This window comes from Hibiscus syriacus, unplaced genomic scaffold, assembly GCF_006381635.1.
Source record: "Hibiscus syriacus cultivar Baekdansim isolate YM2019G1 unplaced genomic scaffold, ASM638163v2 tig00002840_pilon, whole genome shotgun sequence".
Lineage (NCBI taxonomy): Eukaryota > Viridiplantae > Streptophyta > Magnoliopsida > Malvales > Malvaceae > Hibiscus > Hibiscus syriacus.
Genome location: NW_024061947.1, coordinates 9,885,338 through 9,905,863, shown reverse-complemented (window position 1 = coordinate 9,905,863; position 20,526 = coordinate 9,885,338). Strand labels below are relative to the sequence as shown.

At 32.3% G+C, this 20,526-nt stretch overlaps 1 protein-coding gene and 1 pseudogene across 1 annotated transcript; both read left to right on the top strand.

The window, feature by feature from the left end:
* Positions 1-1,469, top strand: LOC120152695 (NPC intracellular sterol transporter 1-related protein 1-like). The gene is made up of 5 exons (XM_039164869.1): positions 1-72; positions 375-390; positions 751-866; positions 1,132-1,282; positions 1,365-1,469. Exons 1-5 carry the CDS (start codon positions 1-3, stop codon positions 1,451-1,453), a joined length of 444 nt encoding a protein of 147 aa, XP_039020800.1. The 3' UTR covers positions 1,454-1,469.
* Positions 1,470-1,573: 104 nt separating this feature from the next.
* On the top strand, positions 1,574-20,432 carry LOC120157254 (annotated as a pseudogene).
* The last annotated feature ends 94 nt before the right edge of the window (positions 20,433-20,526 follow it).

Here is a 20,526-nt window from a genome sequence, read left to right as displayed (position 1 = left end):
ATGTATGACATTTGTGGAATGCGAAGTGATGGAAAAGTAGTGAACTGTGCTTCCGGTTCTCCAGCAGTAAAGGCAAGTTACTTAGAACTGTCTCGCATAAATTTTGTACTAAATATGGTTAATAGTGATTATATAAGATCCGCACTGTCTCGTTTGATATGAACTATAGTCCACAAGCCAATTTGCATAAATTTCTTTTGTTTTATTCTAAAGATCTTTGGAAAAACTTGGATACAAAATACAACTAATTATTTGACATTTATATCCTTTTTTGATTCTCAGCCCGATGAGTTACTTTCATCAAAGATTCAAAGTTTGTGCCCAACAATCACTGGGAATGTTTGTTGTACGGAAGCTCAATTTGATACACTAAGGAGTCAAGTCCAGCAAGTAAGAGTTATTGTTCAATTCAACTTTAATGTTGTTAGTATGCCGTATGCTGACTTGCATTATTAGAGAGAGTGAATGATTACTGGTTTGCTTATGTGGCATTTGATGTTATTAGATGTTATTTGGCATGAGGAACTTTTCTACTTATTATTCCATTTATTCCGGCCCGAGCCTTTCCAGTTTTATCGGAAGTATAATGCTTGTTTCTTACCTGGAAGCTCTGTAACTACTTTAAGAGATGAATTTTATTCAAACATCATGGCTTTTACATCAGCTTGCTTCAATTGGAGGTAGCCGGTTGCATGCTCCTAAAATTCATCTTTTTATAACATGATTTATTTCCATTGTACATTATTGCAGGCAATTCCTTCCTAGTAGGCTGTCCGGCATGCTTGAGGAACTTTTTGAATCTGTTCTGTGAGCTCTCATGCTCTCCAAATCAAAGTTTGTTCATCAATGTGACTTCTGTATCCCAGGTCTGGAATCCTGACTAACCCTCTATGATCATGTTTTAATACAACTCAATATCTTGTCATTTGAATGTGGAGTTGTGTCTGCCTTCTAAAAGCCTTAGCAATGTTAGTGATCAATATAAACATTATTTTATGGGTGAAAATCTGAACTACTACTAACATGCATCTTACATATGCTTATTTAAACAGATGGTCGTGCACTTCTTTAGGGGAAACAAATTTTTATATCGAAGATGATAGATTACTTGATTTATATCTTTCTTTGCAGGTCAAAAGTAACTCGACTGTGGATGGAATTGACTTCTACATAACTGATGATTTTGGTGAGGGATTGTATGAATCTTGCAAGGATGTCAAGTTTGGTACCATGAATACTCGTGCAATGGAATTTATTGGTGCCGGTGCTAAAAATTTTAAGGGTGAGTTGCTAGTTATAAGTTTGTATTTTAAGTCTCGTGCATTGTGTCTCAATCTCATTATCTGCCTGATTGGTTCTGGCAGAGTGGTTTGCTTTCATTGGTAGGCGAGAACCGAATAACATGCCTGGTTCACCATATACCATTCAATTACCCGTCCAGCTCAGTTGGTAAGAGCGCAAGGCTCTTAACCTTGTAGTCGTGGGATCGAGTCCCACGGTGGGCAATTCATAATTCTGACTGTCGGAGATCTCCCACGGAAGCTGCTCTCAACCTGGTGTTGGGGGGGCCTACTATCCTACCTCCCCTTACCCCATTACATATGGGAATAGGGTCAGCTAATTTTTGTGTTCCTGAATCATCTGGGATGAAACCTATGAATGTATCCACTTATTCATGTAGAGATGTTTCACTGAGCTTTCTTGTGGTGATTGCCCTTCTTCTCCTGTCTGTTCTAATATAGCTATATCTACTTCCAATAATGGGGCTAAATGTTCAGTTCAAATTGGATCTCTTAAGGTGAGGGATTATTTTCTTTATTTTTTTATTTGAATTAATTTTAACAAATGAGAATTCCCAAATTCATATGAAAGTACATTTGGTATCCTAATTTGAGCTACAATCCAGATTTTTCTAATTTTGCATAAATGTTCAAAATATGCAGGCCAAATGTGTCGATTTAGCTTTAGCAATCCTATATGTTGTATTGGTTTCTATGATTTTTGGGTGGGGCTTGTTTCATCGGACAAGAAAAGGAAGACGGTCTTTTCGAATGAATCCATTTTTGGATGCAGCTGATGGTGGTGAATCTCGTTCTATTAATAGGCAAAAAACTGAGAACCTCCCCATGCAGGTGCTGTTTTTTTCACCCTTACTTTGTGCTGGTTTTCTTCAATCTCATTCTATTTCACACTTGATATTTTGGTTTAGTTTATTGCATTTATGCGTGGCTTAAAACTTTACTAACTTGTAATTCTTATTTGAAAACCTTTCTGTTTTGTACTTTCTCGTTTTTCATACAAGTGTGGTTCTGCTTTTCCTACTAAATGATTTGTCACGTGTTTTTCTTTGTGCTTCATGTTTGGTTTCAGAGGCTAGAAGATGCTAATCAAAGTATCACTGCAGTTCGACTTTCTGTTGTGCAAGGATACATGTCAAACTTTTACAGGTTAAATTTCTATATGTATAAGGCTTTATATCACTTCAGCAATGGTCAAGTCTCTGATTTTGTTCTAACTTACGTATCTTCAGGAAATATGGACTATGGGTTGCTAGACATCCAACCCTTGTATTGAGTGTGTCAGTGGGAATGATTGTTCTGCTTTGCTTGGGCCTCGTCTGTTTCAAGGTGGAAACACGACCAGAGAAGGTAGTACTTGATTGCTGAAGAGCTGGATGTATCTCTATATAAACTGAACCTTTCTACAGTGGTATTTCATTGCTCATAATTATGGACTATAAAGAACTACCTATGATAAATCATTTCTGTTTCCATGCAAAGAGGTTAGCAATAGAATGCATCCTCAGGGTTTACTATGATTAGTAATTTCAAATATTATAAACATCCGAAATTCATGGTGATCCAAACATCCTGGGCTTCTGTTTACGTGCATGAGATATAAGTAAATGATCTGCTTTATAATGTTTAGATGCATTCTTCGAATCTCCAGCTAATCTATAGAACTTGGCTCCAGAGATACTAGTGTGCTTGCTTGTTTCATGCTTTTGCAATCCATTCTCTATGTTGATTTCCCTGATGAGGCATTTGCCTTCTGTTCTGTTCTATGGTCAATTATAGCATCTTCTATGTTGTTTTGAATGGATGTGTAAAGTCAGTTCATGTCAAGCATTTTGAGATCAGAAAATTGACTTTGATATACTACTGGTTACATGCTTTTTTCAATACATTTTCTGAATATCTGTTGCCAATACAATGTCAGCTATGGGTAGGACCTGGAAGTAAAGCTGCAGAAGAGAAGAGTTTTTTTGACAGAAAACTAGCTCCTTTTTACAGAATTGAGCAGGTTTTGCCCTATTTTATTCTATTTCCCCCTTTATTTGCCACTTCTTCTGTTTCCCCTATTGTTGACTGCTGGTAAGAGGGTGAATATTATAGAATGATTCTGAGTTCAATATCTGCTAAGTAAATTTTTCTTGTTATATGCCATACCTCAGCAAATTTCAAATTATTGTATTTCTTCATCCTTTTTTTTGGAGTAAAATATTCCTACTATTTCTTTTTCGGGGTGTATATCCGTAAGGGTTCTACCATCTGTCGGCAGCATTATTTCCTATTTATATAACGCCTTCTAATCTTTTCCTCTCATTTTCCTATTTATTTATTCGATTCTCTTACATTTTTTCACTATCTTGTGTTCTCTAATGAAATATTGTATAAGAACCATCAGTTTAAATTCATCTTTGTTGGATTGAGCAATGTGCAATATAGTTTCCATATTTAATAGGCCTCATTTCATATTTATAATCTCTTCCTCTCTTCTTTTCCTATTTATTTAAATCAATCTTGATTACATAATTCTCTTCATTGTAGCAATATTTTCTCACATTCCTTTGTTTTTTTTTCTAATGAGTTATTATATGAGAACCATTAGTTTAAATCTGTTTATGTATTGAGCATTGTTTTCTGTTTTTATAGTTCACGTGTCTTACCATATTACTTTGGAATAACTAATGTTACCTATTCTTTTCAGCTAATATTAGCTACAATTCCAGACCCCTTGGATGGTAAATCACCCAGCATTTTGACTGAGGAAAACATTAAGTTGTTATTTGAAATACAAAAGAAGGTATATGTTCTACTTTAATTTATCAGGTTGGATTATCACATACAGCGTAATTGAATTTGTAATCGTTTGTACATTTACATTCTCTTAGAAAGGCCTTACTTAAATACTTTACGTTACTTAACAGATTGATGGAATCCGGGGAAATTATTCTGGCTCAATGATAGCTTTGACAGATATTTGCATGAAGCCGACGTGGCAGGATTGTGCTACACAAAGTGTTATACAGGTAGAATGCTTGTCTTGTGTCTGCATATGAGTGAAGCGTATAGAATAATAAATTGTCAATTGAAATGTAAATGTGTGGAAGTGGAACTGATGAATTGTTTATCATCATAAACTGTTCAATCTCAGCTGAAAAGCAACGTTCTTTATATTTCTTCATATGGACAATTTAGTTGCTTTTCTATAAGCATATTTTAGTATTGAATTTTTTTGATGTAATATCTTATTAGTTTTGTTAGTTATGATAATCCATTCTTCTTATCCTCGTTTTCCGCTTTTCCTCCATCTGCATGTGTTGTGACACTCTTGCTACACTTTTTTGACTTATCTCTGAAATAAATATTTGTCTGTCAGTTCTGCTGTATTTTATATTTCACCAGTGACTCATTATTGAATTTCTAGAGCACCTTAAAAGTTTTCCTTTCTAATCCTTTTCCTTAATTGTTTTTATTTTACTATGTTTCTCTTGATAGTATTTCAAAATGGATCCAAGTTATGACGCCGATGATCGAGTGGAACACGTGAACTATTGTTTTCAGGTATATCCTAATACCTCCATGTTTATTTGGTTTAAAGGTAATTGCCTTCCTCAAATTTCTACTAATTGACCAGCCTCTATTCTAAGGCATGTTTAAGTTATAGATCATGACAATAAATTTAAATTATCTATTATTTTCTTGTTTTATCTCGCACTTCTCTCTTTCACTATCTTTTTGGAACCTGAGTTGGCCTTTAATGTTTTCGTATTATGTACTCTTTCAGCATTATACCTCTGCAGAATCATGTATGAGTTCTTTTAAAGCACCAGTAGATCCTAGCACTGTATTAGGAGGTTTCTCTGGGAGCAACTATACTGAGGTATTAATTTTACGTTTCTTAGCTGCCAATGCAGTCAGATCGTTGAATGTATGATCTTTAACATATTTAATTGGATGCTGTAACCTAAAATGATCTTTATAATACAGGCTTCCGCATTTGTAGTAACTTATCCGGTAAACAATGCTGTTGACAAAGAAGGGAATGAAACTCAAAAGGCAGTGGCTTGGGAGAAGGCCTTTGTTCGGTTAGCAAAGGTGTGGAACTTGTAATTACATCATATCAATGATTGTTTATTGTCTTCCAATTGCCTTGTCTTGGCATTTCTCGGATAAGTGAGTTTCACGTGCGATGCCATGTTATGAAACAGGATGAGTTGTTGCCTATGATTCAATATAAGAAATTGACATTTTCGTTCTCTTCGGAAAGCTCCATCGAGGAAGAGTTGAAAAGAGAAAGCACTGCAGATGTCATAACCATATTGGTAGTTGTTTTTCTTTTTTATGGCTTGAGAACATGATACTTGAGTTCTAGTTATGGAAGCCTAATCTTTGTAACTTATGGAAGTTTTAAGAGGCCTGCCATAAAAAAATCATTAATCATGTAAATGTGATTTTTTATTGTAATTTCTAAAACTGCTTTCTTCTGCCTGCCTCCTATTTTTATTGCAGATAAGCTATCTTGTGATGTTTGCATACATATCTCTGACCTTGGGTGATACACCTCGATTAACTTCTTTTTACATTTCATCTAAGGTATCTTATTCATGTTTCTTCTTTCCTCAAAATAATATTCTGTGTTTTGAAGTATTCTTCTTCTACCTTCTGTTCTCTTTTTGGGTGTTTTCTTGGATCCTCTCCTAGTAGTTTAAGCTTTTCTGTGGCATTTGTATTGAAATTTATCTGGTCAAATGCTCCATAATTCAAGCCTTGGCATATTTACCTTAACAAAGTTAATATAAATGCACTTTCAACAGCTTCTGAAGGTCATATCCTTGATTAGAATTGCTTTTAGCAACAATAGGGACTTTTTATCTAGTGGATTAACATTTTGATATATCTCAGAAAGAAAGGACCAAGCAAATGAGACAGATTGGTTATCTTATTAGAAATCCAACCATTTGAATGACTTTTCCTAGTCCCCTTTTATATGATTTTTCTAATTTAAAAAACCTATTTTAAATGACCTTTGCACCTAAACAAAGTGTGGCTATTCATGCTTTCAGGGATCTATATCTAATAAATGAGCTTCTCTTGGTTTTGAAATTTGCAACTCATGCTTTATTGGATTGCCACAGTTAGCCTAACAAGATCAGAAGAGTTACCTATTAGGGTTGGATGAATATCTGAAACATTTTCTGTTACTTATCTTCTATGAAGTTACTGTATGATTGATTGAATTCCAGGTATTGCTTGGCCTTTCTGGCGTTGTGCTTGTCATGCTCTCAGTTCTTGGATCAGTAGGATTTTTCGGTGCTGTTGGAGTAAAATCTACCCTAATCATAATGGAAGTTATTCCTTTTCTTGTTCTCGCAGTAAGTACCCCCTTTAGCATATTTCAAATTCATATGATATTGTTGCTAAGTTTGCAACTATCATTTGCTTGACCTGGACGATGTATATTACAATTAAGCCAAGCACTTTGTCTTTCAAGTTCCATCTCTCCATTGCTTAATTCTGTTATTGTCTCGCCTTCTAAACTCTATCTTGTAACAGGTTGGGGTGGACAAAATGTGCATACTGGTGCATGCCGTTAAGCGACAACCTTTGGACTTACCTCTAGAAGGAAGGATAAGCAATGCACTCGCGGAAGTGGGGCCATCCATAACCCTTGCTAGTCTATCTGAGGTTTTTGTGTTTGCAGTTGGAAGTTTCGTTCCTATGCCAGCGTGCCGAGTGTTCTCCATGTTTGCAGGTCTATATATATGTCCATTTCATAGTGATATACGCTGAAAAAGGTTTTTCTTTCCTTTTATGTCAGTTATATCATTCCCCTAACATCCATGCTTTCTATTGCAGCACTTGCCGTTTTGTTAGACTTCCTCCTCCTGCAGATCACTGCTTTTGTTTCTCTGATAGTTTTTGACTTTTTGCGAGCCGAGGGTAGAAGGGTTGATTGTTTTCCATGTATCAAAGCAGCATCGACATATGCTGAATCTGAGAAAGGTATAGTTGATGGAGTTGTATGATTGACGAATCATGCAGTGCGATTGTTTTGATAGTTTTATTCTTTGAAACATTAGAATAGAAAAAGTTTTCATAGTTATTTAATACTTTGAATCCTCTCTCATCCATTGTGAAGCTGTCATAAAGTCTTACTAGAGATTTTTTTATGAAACTTTAGGCAGTGGTGGGAGAAAACCCGGGCTATTGGCTCGATATATGAAGGTAATTTTTTCTACTTTAGAACTTAAGTAACAAGATGATTATACTTTGTCTTGAAACAAGCTTCATTTGTTTTGCTTATTAGTTTGTTTCTGTTTTCACTTTCAGGAGGTACATGCTCCCATTCTCAGTCTCTGGGAGTGAAAATTATAGTAATTTATGCTTTCGTTGCTTTTTCATTTGCTAGCATTGTAAGTTGCTTTAACTATGCTAAGTTGATATATTTGATTCCTTTTGCCTGTTTCTTGAAGTAAACTTCTTATGCTTGTAAATTTGGTAGGCATTATCCACCCGAATCGAGCCTGGTTTGGAGCAAAAGATTGTTCTTCCCCAAGACTCATATCTTCAGGTTTAGTTTTTGCTTTCCATTTTCCTGAATGGAGAAATTAATCAAATAATATCCTTTTTTATCCTTGAGTCATTGCTGCATTCTGTTCCACAGGGCTATTTCAATAATGTTTCTGAGTATCTCAGAATTGGACCGCCACTCTATTTTGTCGTTAAGAACTATAATTATAGGTATTTCCACGTCATTTCTAGTTTCTTTGTCTTCAGGCTACTACATGATATCTGCTTCTGTGTGCTTTAAAGGATTTTTATCTGGTCCAAAGCATGAAGAGACATATTGGTCATTTTCCATTATTGTATCATCTGCTACGAACATGATGAACGTTGCATATAGAAAGTTTTCAATACCAAAAATGAAAGCTTAGTATTGGCTCTTCTGAAAGCTTATATTCTTCTTGTCTCAAATATATCGGAAATAATTATATACACCTGAACAGAAACATGATGCAAGTTACTTTCCTCTGATTTGAAAAAGAAACAACTAATGGTGGAAAACTGACATTTTAGGTCGGTTCTATTATAACTCCATGTGAATATTCTTCTATGCATTTTCCATGAACAAAAGATGTTATGCTTATCATTTAAGAAGTACTTGCTTTCCAAGAAGTATGTGAAGCTTCATTTTCCATCAAGATAAAAACAGATGGAGTTTGAATTTTCATCTAACTGATTTTTTTAATAAATATGCTTTTGTGCTGATGTTTTTCTGTTCTCAGTTCAGAATCAATAGATACAAATAAGGTTTTCTCCATCAGCCAATGTAACTCAAACTCTCTTTTAAATGAGGTAAAATTGTTTAGTAGATTCTATTGTTCATTCATGGTATTATATTTATCTTTAGGAAACCACTCTTCTATTTAGTTTGAAGCATGTTTATGTTTTAAAATTGCTTATCAACTAACCTTTGCCTTGTGCTGTTTCCGTATTTCATTCGATGTGACGGGATTATCTTGTTGCCTCTGTAGATTGCTAGAGCATCCTTGACACCGGAATCAAGCTATATAGCTAAGCCAGCTGCTTCTTGGCTTGATGATTTTCTCATATGGTTATCTCCGGAAGCATTTGGTTGCTGTCGGAAATTTACTAATGGGAGTTATTGTCCCCCCGACGATCAGGTTATGATCCTATTATTCTTGGTACTTATTGTTGGATTTAATACAGCTCCTATGATATGCCGGAGGTTTTTCAGTTTCCAATAAGGTGTACCAAAATATGCTTTCAAATAGCTTGGGCTGACTTCATCTGCTGGGCCTCATTTGCATTTTGCTTGTGAAAAGAAATTCAATTACGCGTTTCTTTAAAACAATATACTGCTATAATAGTTTTACAGCTAAGCATTTTTTGGTAATGGTGCCTCCATCTTTTAGTGAAATAACCAGATGTCTCTATTTTCCGTGTTCGAACTTATCTATGTCTAGTAATTGTCATTTCAAAGAAGATGTCAATGAGTTCGTCTCTATTTTCCGTGTTCGAACTTATCTATGTCTAGTAATTGTCATTTCCAAGAAGATATCAATGAGTTCATTATCCTGTATCTCGTATCATTCCGTAATAAGGTTTTTGAAGACTTGGTTTATGGTAATTGGATACATTTGAGTTTTGCTGAAATTAAATATTCTTTCTTCCAGCCTCCTTGTTGCTCTGCCAATGACGCTACTTGTGGATTGAGTGAAGTGTGCAAAGACTGCACCACGGTAATAGACACCCTTGTGTCCTGCCTGATTTTTTGGTATTACAGAAGTATTTTGTCAACATGAAATTAATCAGTTCTTGTGACCAACAATTATTCGATGTTTCAGTGCTTCCATCACTCAGATTTACGTAATGATCGTCCCTCTACAACCCAGTTCAAGGAGAAACTTCCATGGTTCCTCGAGGCTTTGCCTTCTGCTGATTGTTCAAAAGGTGGACATGGTGCTTACACTAGCAGTGTGGAACTCCAAGGTTTGTTGGAATAAGTCGTCTATTCGCAATCACACCCAATTTACTATTTGTTGGCAATTTTCACTTGCCTATTTTTCTTTAAGGTAGAATCCGTAAGTAATATGTTTTCATATTTGAATTTGGTAATTACTACTTTTATACTTTTTCAGGATATGAAAATGGTATCATTAAGGCATCATCGTTCCGCACCTATCATACACCCCTCAATAAGCAGGTAGAACTAGTACTCAGCGCGGCAATTATTGTTAATTTTTTCTTCTTATTTTCGTATTGCAGCTGGACCATTAATTGGCTTTCAACTGTTTTAGATTGATTATGTTAACTCAATGAGGGCTGCCCGACAATTTGCTGCAAGGGTTTCTAATTCTTTAAAGGAAACATATCAATCATAATTTCCTGTCTTAAAATATTTACTTCATTTATTTGTGTTTCAGTTGAAAACATGGTTTCTTCTACAGCAATTGGGTGCCTTTATCTAGCTCTTCTTTGCATGGTACAATTGTTAGTCCTTATCATACGATTTTATGGCCCTCGTTAATTCTCCTAAACCAGCATTGCATGTGAACTTGCTGGGCTTCTCATGCAAGCAGTCTCTTGTTTTGAATATTTTTGCAAATTTATATACACGCTAGTTATGTGATACCATCTGTTCGTAAACTGATCTGTTTTGGTGCAGATGGAAATCTTCCCATATTCCGTGTTTTATATGTTCTTTGAGCAATACCTTGACACATGGAAGACGGCTCTCATCAACCTTGCAATTGCGATTGGTTAGTAATTTGCAGATACCTACTCAAAATTGTCATAAGTTAATACACATTTTCCCATAAAATATTTATTTTTAAGGCATTTCTGGTACACATTAATGATTCGAAAGTAATTACCAAAGCCTGAGAGTAGACTGAAATCTGCTGATGCTTTGATTTTGTTCTGCGTCTTTTGTGTTGCTTGAATTTTATATTTGTATTTGATTATTTAGTAGCATTATTACAATGGCTTGACGTTTTGTAGTTACTTCTAACAGTCGATTGTTTTTTTCTTCTTTCAGGTGCGGTATTTATTGTTTGTTTAGTTATTACATGCAGGTTAGCTTCCTAATTTTGCCTCTTGATTTAGGGTGAAGTCTTTATTGGTCTGGTTTTGTAAAATCAGAATAGAACTGATGAATTCAACTTTTTTCTTTATTAATTTCTTGACATTTTCCCACCAAATATGGTTTGTGGACCTCAGCGATCATAATGCTGGTGTTGGCAATGATTATCGTTGATCTTATGGTAATCTATTCTCTGCCATCACCGTAATAATTCCTTTGTTTGACCTGATTTTACTTTGGCTTTCTATTTGAGCCTGTTATACACTTACGAATTTAAACTCTTCAGGGTGTGATGGCCATTCTCGGAATTCAACTCAATGCGGTCTCCGTTGTTAATTATGTCAGTTGGCATTGCTGTTGAGTTCTGCGTGCATATAACACATGCATTTTCAGTTGGTATAATTCAGCTCCGTTTACTCTTGGTCCATCCCCTGATTTTTTGTGTGAAATGTGAATAAAATTACAAGTTGTTCATGCAGGTAAGTAGCGGGAATAGAGACAAACGGGTTAAGGAAGCTCTTGGTACAATGGGAGCTTCTGTCTTCAGGTTTGTTTCCTTCTCTTATATGCATCATCCACCTCCACTCCATTTCGGTTTTTACGTCGGGAGTGTGCTAAATGAAGAAAGAAACACCATGTTTGAGCCATCTATTCTTGCTTAAACCATGTGAATAAAGAAAATAACGTTGAGATCAATCTTATACTTGGTTTTGCAATAATAGACACAACAAACAGCCAGAATCGTATTAATGCCAAGGAAAATGATTTTTTTAACTGGGACATTTAATGTGTTGAAACTTGGTCTACACCAACACAGCCAGATACGACGTTTCCTTGACGCAACACCTGATAAAATTCCATTTTTCACTAAGCAGATTATTAATCAATTTTATGAACGAGAACTCTTGACATGTGTTAGCGGTTTAATTAAAAATCTTCGCAACCTTCATGTTATTTGATTCCCATGCTTTAAGCTAGCCACAAAATCTCAAAAACAATCTAAAGTCCGGCAATAATCATCGAGCAGCAGCCAGATTTTCTTTGTAAATCCAGCCACCTACTGGTACCTAGGGCTGTAAAATCAGGTAATCGGTCAGGTTTCAGTCGGATCTTGGCAGGTCGGGTAAAATCGGGTACATGTCAATTCAGGTTGATTTGACACCAGATCCAATGGGTTCAGGTCAGGTCAAATCAGTTGGGTTATTTTCAGGTTGATTTGACATCAGATCCAGATCGGTTCAGGTTGAGTCATTTTCAGTTGGATCGATGTCAGTTCAGGTAAAAACAATTCAGGTCCGAAGTAGATAAAGACCAGGTTAATTCAGGTTCGGGTTGACTTCAGTCGGATCTCGTTTAGATCGGGTCACATCATTGACATATAAAATTCAGGTCGGATGTTTATCGGATACGGATTGAGTTTAGGTCGGGTCGTTTTTGTTTTTTTGGATTAATTATTTTGTCATACTTCGTGATTGTTAAATTGGAAGTTGTAATTGTATATGATTTCGAGTAAATAAGAGAAAATAAAATTCATGGATCAATTTTGTAAAAAATATAAATTTAATGACAAAATTGAGAAATGAAAAATTACAAATAAAATCTTAAAATATAAATTAAACAACACACATAGGTAAGGGACTAATGAAATAAATATAAAATGTGAGGTTTAAATTAATGTAAAAAATGACAAAATTAAATACATTTAAAAAATTATGGGCCAATTACAAAATATAAATAAAAAACAACTAACAATGGAATATGCAAATATAAATTTAAGGACTAAATTGAATACATATAAAGTTAAAGACTTAAAATTGAAATAAATTAAAAAACAAAAGGGTTAAATCGAAATAATGTAAAATGTGAAGAAATAATGAAAAATATACTAACTTGCATTCATTCAAAAAATGAAAAAAATATAATATATATATATATAAAATTATATATAAACTATATATTATTATAAACTATATATATAAATTATATTTATGTGTACTATATATATAAACTATGTATATAAAATTATAAATTATATTTATATTAAAACTATATAATTATTATAAGCTATATATATAAATTATGTTTATGTGAATATATATATAAACTATATATGTATAACTACAAAAAATATATAGTTTATAAAATATATTAATATACTATATATATATATAAACTATATATGTATAAACTATAAAATATAGTTATATGTTATAATTTATATTAATATAGTATATATATGTATGCATAACTAATATAAGTAATATATAGATATATATATATATAATATATATATATATATATATATATATATATATTAAAGAAATACTATGCGTAAACTATATAAAGTAATAAATTATATAGTTTATAAAAATCCTAAATTCTATACTCTAAAATATAAACACTAAATCTTAAACTTTCTATATATGTATAGATATATTTAATAATTCATATATAGTTTATATAAACAATAGATATATAAATACATGTAACATTAACCTATAGTCTATAAACAATAGTTATATATGTAACTTATAGTACGTGTATACATGTAATGTAAACTATATATGTAACTTATAGTATATGTATACATGTAATGTAAACATATATGTAACTTATAGTACATGTATGTATAAACTATGTATAATATATATATATATATATATATATATATATATATAAATTATATAAAGTAAATTACTTATATAGTTTATAGAAACAATATACATAAACTATATAAATTAATAAAGTATATATTATATAAAAAACTCTAAACCCTAAACTTAATAATCTAAACCCTAAATCCTAAACCTTAAACCCTAAACTTTAAATCCTAAACCTTAACCCTTATATTATAAATCATAAACCCTAAACATAAAGAATAGTTAATATATAATGTAACCTATAATATAGTATACATGTAAAACTATATATGTAACTTATAGTACATGTATCATGTATGTATAAACTATGTATAGTGTATAAAACTATATATATATATATAACCTATAGTTATGTATATATACAATCTATTTATATGTTATATAAACTATATATGTAACTTATAGTAAATGTATCATGTATGTATAAATTATGTATTGTGTTTGTGTTGTTCGTTATGTTAGTTCTTTCGTGTTTGTTTCTGTTCGTTTATTTATTAAATGAACGAACATGAACAAGTATATTCCTTAATGAACGAACATGAACAAAAAAAAGTATTCGTTTATGTTCGTTTATTTATTAAATGAACGACATTAACATACCTCCGTTCGTGTGCGTTCGATTAGTTTACGGAACTAAATTCAAACGGCACTTCTAATACTTTGAAATTTAAACTTAGAAACCTCCTATTATACTTCTCCAAATCATTAAAAAAAACCATACCATAGACAAAAAGAATGTGCGCCGCTGCCCATACCATCTTGTCTGAAAATTAAAAAGTCTCATTAATCCACCTATACCGCCAAACTCGCATAGAACCAAGAAAAACCATCACTTTATATTTAAAAGTAATGACCCAAACGTGTGCCACTTGCTTGCTACTGTTATAATGTATATTCAGAAGATGAAAGAGTAGAAGTGTGATTAATGGTTGCACTTTTCGCGGTAAAAAAAAGGTTGGCCATTCTAACACTTGCTTTTTCAAATATTATATTTAAAAACTTGAGTGGTTAATATTGTATGATTAAGTAAATAAAATGGCAAACAGGTGTTCGATTATATACCTGAAAGAGACCTCGGGTAGCTAAAACAAAGCAGAAATGGGAGCTGAAAAAATGGGAATGAATTTCAGTATTATAACAGACTCAATAACAATAAATTTTTTTACTAGAAAAGGATTAGCGTTGCTGCTGACAAATTGAATAAAATTTTCAAATCGAAATAATACTCGATCTATCTTTAATTTTTTAAATACAAAGATTAAATTTTTAAATTTTATTAAAGTATGAGGACTAATAACATCATAACTTTAAAATATTAGATATTATTAGTGATATGTGTGCTTTGAAGGGGGTGTGGGACAAGCACGCATTTATTCTAACCGTGTTTTTCGGAAAGGCAGATGATCCCATTGTTCAGTACAAGCGACCGCATTATCTTCTTGAGCCGCACACACTGGCTATCTCTCATTATCTCATTTGATCTCTCATTTTGATCTCTCATTTCTCTCATTTTGATCTCACTAGCTCTCTGTTTCTCTCAAATTCTCTGTTTTTGGTTGATATTCGAATTATTTTTTCTCTATTTTTGGTTGATATTCGAATCTTTTTTCTCTGTTTTGGTTGATATTTGAATCCTTTTTTTCAAGGGTTTTATGGACAACTTATCTTACGAGTTGAATGGTTCAGTTATGTTTACTGTTTAGTAATGTATTATTTTGGTTTTGATTTTAATATTATTATTAATTTATTATTCATTTCTTTGTAGGAGAAAATCCAACAAATCAAAATGAAGGACATTCTAAAAGAGGTAACTAAAATGTTTAATTTGTTGCTATTGTGATTTGTTTGTTGTTGATTTTCTTAGATTACTTCTATAGGTTGTTGTTGCCTGTTATTGAGTTGTTTTGTATAAGGTTGTTAGCTGTCTTTATTTACAGTTTAAATAAACTGTTTAATTTGTTGCTACTCTTGGTTGTTATTCGAATTGATTTTATAAGTTGGTTGCTAACCTAATTTTTTTGCAAGGGGATATAAATGATGTGCTTTCCGAAGCATTTGATTTAAATAAATCTCTAAGAGGACGGCTACTGGTTCATTCGAATTTGGGAGAAGAACCTCTGTTGTTTGGGACCACTACACATTCACCAAAGTTGATGATGGTTCTGTTTATGCCGAGTGTAAGTATTGCAAAGTGAAAATATATAAAGTTGATTCTCATATTGGCACATTAACTCTAAAAGACATACTGAGAAATGCCAAGCATATAAGGATTTCTTTCTGAAATACAGATAGTGTAGCTTCTTTTGATCAAAACAAATACTGTGAATTGTTTGCTGAAGCTATTATGTGTCATGGTTATGCATATAGTATAGTTGAGCATGACAAACTTAGGGATTTACATCATTACCTTGATTCTTCTGTTAAGGAAATCTCTAGATATACTGTTACTAAGTATTGCATGTTGCAGCATGAAAAGTGTAAAAAATTACTGCTTGATTCAATGCATTCTGTCTCAAGTCGTGTTGTTTTACATGTGATGCTTGGTCTGCCTGCACTTCATGTTCTTATTTTACCTTATGCTCATTATGTTGATAATAACTGGAAACTTCAGTCTAAAATACTAATTTTCGTCGTTTTCCTCCTCCTCATGATGCTGAGTCTATCTTTAAGTTTGTGAAAAATATGATATGTGAATGGGGTCTTGAAAAAAAAGCATTTACCATTACACTTGATAATGCTTCTGCAAATGATAAAATGGTTAAAAGACTAAAAGATGTTTTGAATGTCATTTCTCCTATTCCTTGCAATGGTAAGTACTTCCATAAGGTGTGCTGCCTACATTTTGAACTTGATAGTTCAAAAAGGTTGAAGGTAATTGATTTTTCTGTTAATAAATTATATCATATTGTTAAGTTTATTGATTCTTCTGACTCTCGACTTTGTGCTTTTGAATTAGCTGTTAAAGATTGTGATTCTTCTTTCTCTGGTAAGTTAGTATTGGATGTTCCTACTCGTTGGAATTCGACTTACTTGATGATTCATAGGGCACTTGAGGCTAGATTAGGAATTAACTTGTTTGTTAATAGGGAAAATGAGTTGGATATCATTACTGATTATGAATGGGAAACAATTCAAACAATTTGTGATTTTCTTGAGCCTTTTTATGAAATTACTTCTCTGTTCTCTAGTTCTAAGTATCCCACTTCTAACTTGTATTTGGCTAACGTTGTTGCAATTGAGAAATTGTTGTGTGATGCTCATAATGATCCTTGTGAAGGTATTTCTACAATGGCAGGACCTATGCTTGAACTTTATAAGAAATATTGGTCTGATCACTCTATGATTCTGTCTTTTGCTATTTTACTTGAACCTCAATATAAATTACAACTACTTAAGAAATTGTATAATGTTCTTTATGTTGAGGATGAGGTTCAACGGAGGGTAAGTCTCATTTATGATGAGTTCCTTGAGTTATATGTATTTTATTCAAAAAATGCACATTGTGTTTCTTCTTCTTCTTTTTCTGTCCAAAGTAACACAACTTTGGAAAAAAGTGGCTCAAGTTCCAATCGGCCTCGAACATTTAGAAAATCAGATTTATTTCAGGTTAGTTAATATAATTTCTAGTTGAATTTTAATTTATTTATTTCCTGTTTTTATTTACTAATTTCTTATCTTTTGTTTTTCAGAATTTTGATGCCAATTTAGCTGCTTCAAGGAGTGGACGATCTGATGTTGACTCGTACATCAGTTTGCCTCTTGTCCCTCGTATTGGAGAATCAAACTTTGATATTTTGGAGTATTGGAAAAATCAACGTGTTTCATATCCTGTACTTTCTCGCATGGCGAGAGATATATTAGCTATTTCAATTACTTCAGTTGCATCTGAATTGTCCTTTAGTATGGGGGATAGAATTTTGACCAAATTAAGGGCTTCACTCTTACAAAAAAAAATGTTGAGATTTTTGTTACAACCCGTAATTGGTTGTATGGTTTTGAGCCGGAGGATAAGGATGAAAATTACCTTAATGTGGTTAATGACTCTGCTATGTAAATGTATGATATAATTGCTTTATATTTTATTCTCAATATTTCAAATTGTTTTTTAATTATTTTAATTTTAATTTTTTAGGGTCTTAACGTTAAGTGAAGCCACTGGAATTTACGATTCAGTCTTGTTTCTCCTGTTACAGGTAACTTTTACTTATTAATTACTTAGTGTGTTTATTATGTTTATCTGAAACAAATTTTAATTGATGCTTTTGGTTTTTTTGTAGGATGTTTCTGTCCAAAGTAACACATTCTGATTTTGCTTGATATTAATTTTATTTTCATAAACAATTTTGAATGTTTTATTATGTAAATGTTTGGTAAAGTCGGAAATGTTTGGCACTGTTGGCCATTTTATTCTCTTTGGCTTTACCACTGATTAAATGTTTGTTTATTGCAGAAAATCTTTCTTCTGTTGTTGTTCCAGCCTGTTGTTGCCTGCTGCTTCCTGCTGCTTGCTTCCTGTTGTTGCTTCATGTTGTTGCCTTATATTTTTTTTGTTGGTCTGACTTAAATAGATTGTTCAAACTGTTATTTTTTTTGAAATATCTACTCATGTTAAATTATGTTGGTAGCTTTAAAAGTTGCCCGTAATTTAACAATGTTGGCAGTTATTTCGATATAAAAGCTCGATGAAGAAATTTCTGGTAGCAAATTTAGGCTTTTAGCCTTATAACATTTTTGTTAAGATCTGAGAGCTTAAATTTTTTAATTTTTTCATTTTATTGTATTGAACTTGAATTGACTCAATTGTAATTCAAATTTTATATTAAATGTTATTTAAATTATCATTATCAATTAAATTTATATTTTATATTATTTTTCATTTATGTTATAATTGTTAGATAATTTTTTGTACAAAAATTAAACGGTATAGTTTATATTTATATTTTAGAGAATTAATCATGTTTAATATTAACATTCAATTATTATCAATTTAATTATTATTTTATTTCCAAAATTATTCATATTATTAATGTAAACCATTAATATATGTTACATAATAAATACTTTTATTATTAATATTATTTTTTCTTTATATAAATTAAACTATATAATTTATATAAATTAAACTATATTAATTTTCCTTCACATTATTAATAATGTTTCATCTAATTTACATTTAAATAATTTTATTAATTTTATTAATTTTATTAAATAATTTTATATAATAGGTCTATTTATTAATATAAGTATCATAATAAATATTTTACATTTAAAAAGTAATCATATTAATATTTTAATTACATCATAATCTAAAAAACTGATAATTTATAAGATTTTCATGGTAATATATAAGTCAGGTAAATATCAGATCAAATCATTAACAAGTCGGATCATTTACAGGTCAGGTTAAAAACAGATCAGGTTAAAAACAGGTCAGGTTGAAAACAAGTCAGGTTGAAAACAGGTCGGGTAATACCAGTTATTTACCAGGTCAATCTCGGGTTCTGGTTCATATCAGTCGGATGCAGTTCGAGTTCGGGTATCATATTTTCGGTTCAATTCGGGTTCATGTCGTTCTTAGGTCGGATGCATGTCGGGTTCGGATCCACAATTTCCAGGTCCAAATCGGGTCCAGGTCAACACCAGTTCTGACTCGAGTCGGTTTCAGATCACCACAATGCAGGTCAAAAACAATTTTGACTCGAATCGATTTCAATCAATTTTACAGATCGGGTCAACTTTTTACGGCCCTACTAATACCCACCATCATCTCGTAACACTCCACCAGCCGAAGCTACTCTCTTCATATGCCAAACAGCACCATGTTAAATTATCATTAGAGTTGTTTATGGGCTGGGTCCGTCTAGTTTAAATAAGGGTAAAGATTATTATGATGAAAAAAGGAAAAAAAGTTAAAACTTTAATCATGAAGACCGGGTAATGTTTTATTAACAGACTACACAGATGTTAGCTCTATTATCGTAGTCACTTAACACTAACATTATATCATTTTTTTTAAATGGTGTTTAATTTTTTTTGATTCGTCCAAATAACTAACATTACTAACGTTACTATTTTAGGTACTCCAATAATAACAACCATTAAAAAAACTCCATTAAGTGACACATGTCACATTCTAATAATTTTAAAAAATCTATTATTTTTTTAAAATTAATATATTATTATTTAAAGAAAATACTCTATTTTTCTAAAATCTAAAAAAATCAAAACTTTAAAAACTCTAATTCTAATCTTATTACCGCTACCAATCATTTATGACCACCATAGACGGTGTCGAATAGCCACCAATCCATCAACGGTCATCCACTAATCGGTCATCATTCTTATCATCGTCACAATCTCCTAAATCTTTAAACTAAAATCCCTAAATTCCAAATCACATGTTCTGGTCCCTAACTTAAATCCATTCGGTCAGTCGTTTGGCCACCCATCGACCTTACGTCAAGCCAAGTAAAGGGCTAGCCGAAGGCTGGCCGAAAGCCTTTCCTATTTACTATTTAGGACTTGCAGGGTAATAACAGGGAGCAAGGAGAAGATGATGATGTGGGACTCGGTCAGGCATTGTTTTTATTTTTAATTTTTTTAAATAAATTTTTTAAAATTATCAGATAATGTCATTTAATAGAGATTTTTAATGACATATAAAATGATTATGTTTGGCATTGAATGAATGAAAAAAAAGTTTAGATAATAGAAAAACAGTATAATTTAAAAACTTATTTCTTAATTAAACCAAAAAAATAAAAAAATGGTTAGAAAATACTCTCTTTTTTACCATCATTAATATTCTTTTGGAGATGGCAGCTTTTGCTCCTCTGGTCATGATTGAAAGATACAACTAATCCCATTCTGAGAAGGAAAGAAAAAGAGCAATGAGAGTCGAGAGATCCCAAACTGTCTGCACTCAGCAGCAAACTTCGCTACCACGGTCGCAACAGATGAGTCTCTTTAAGGT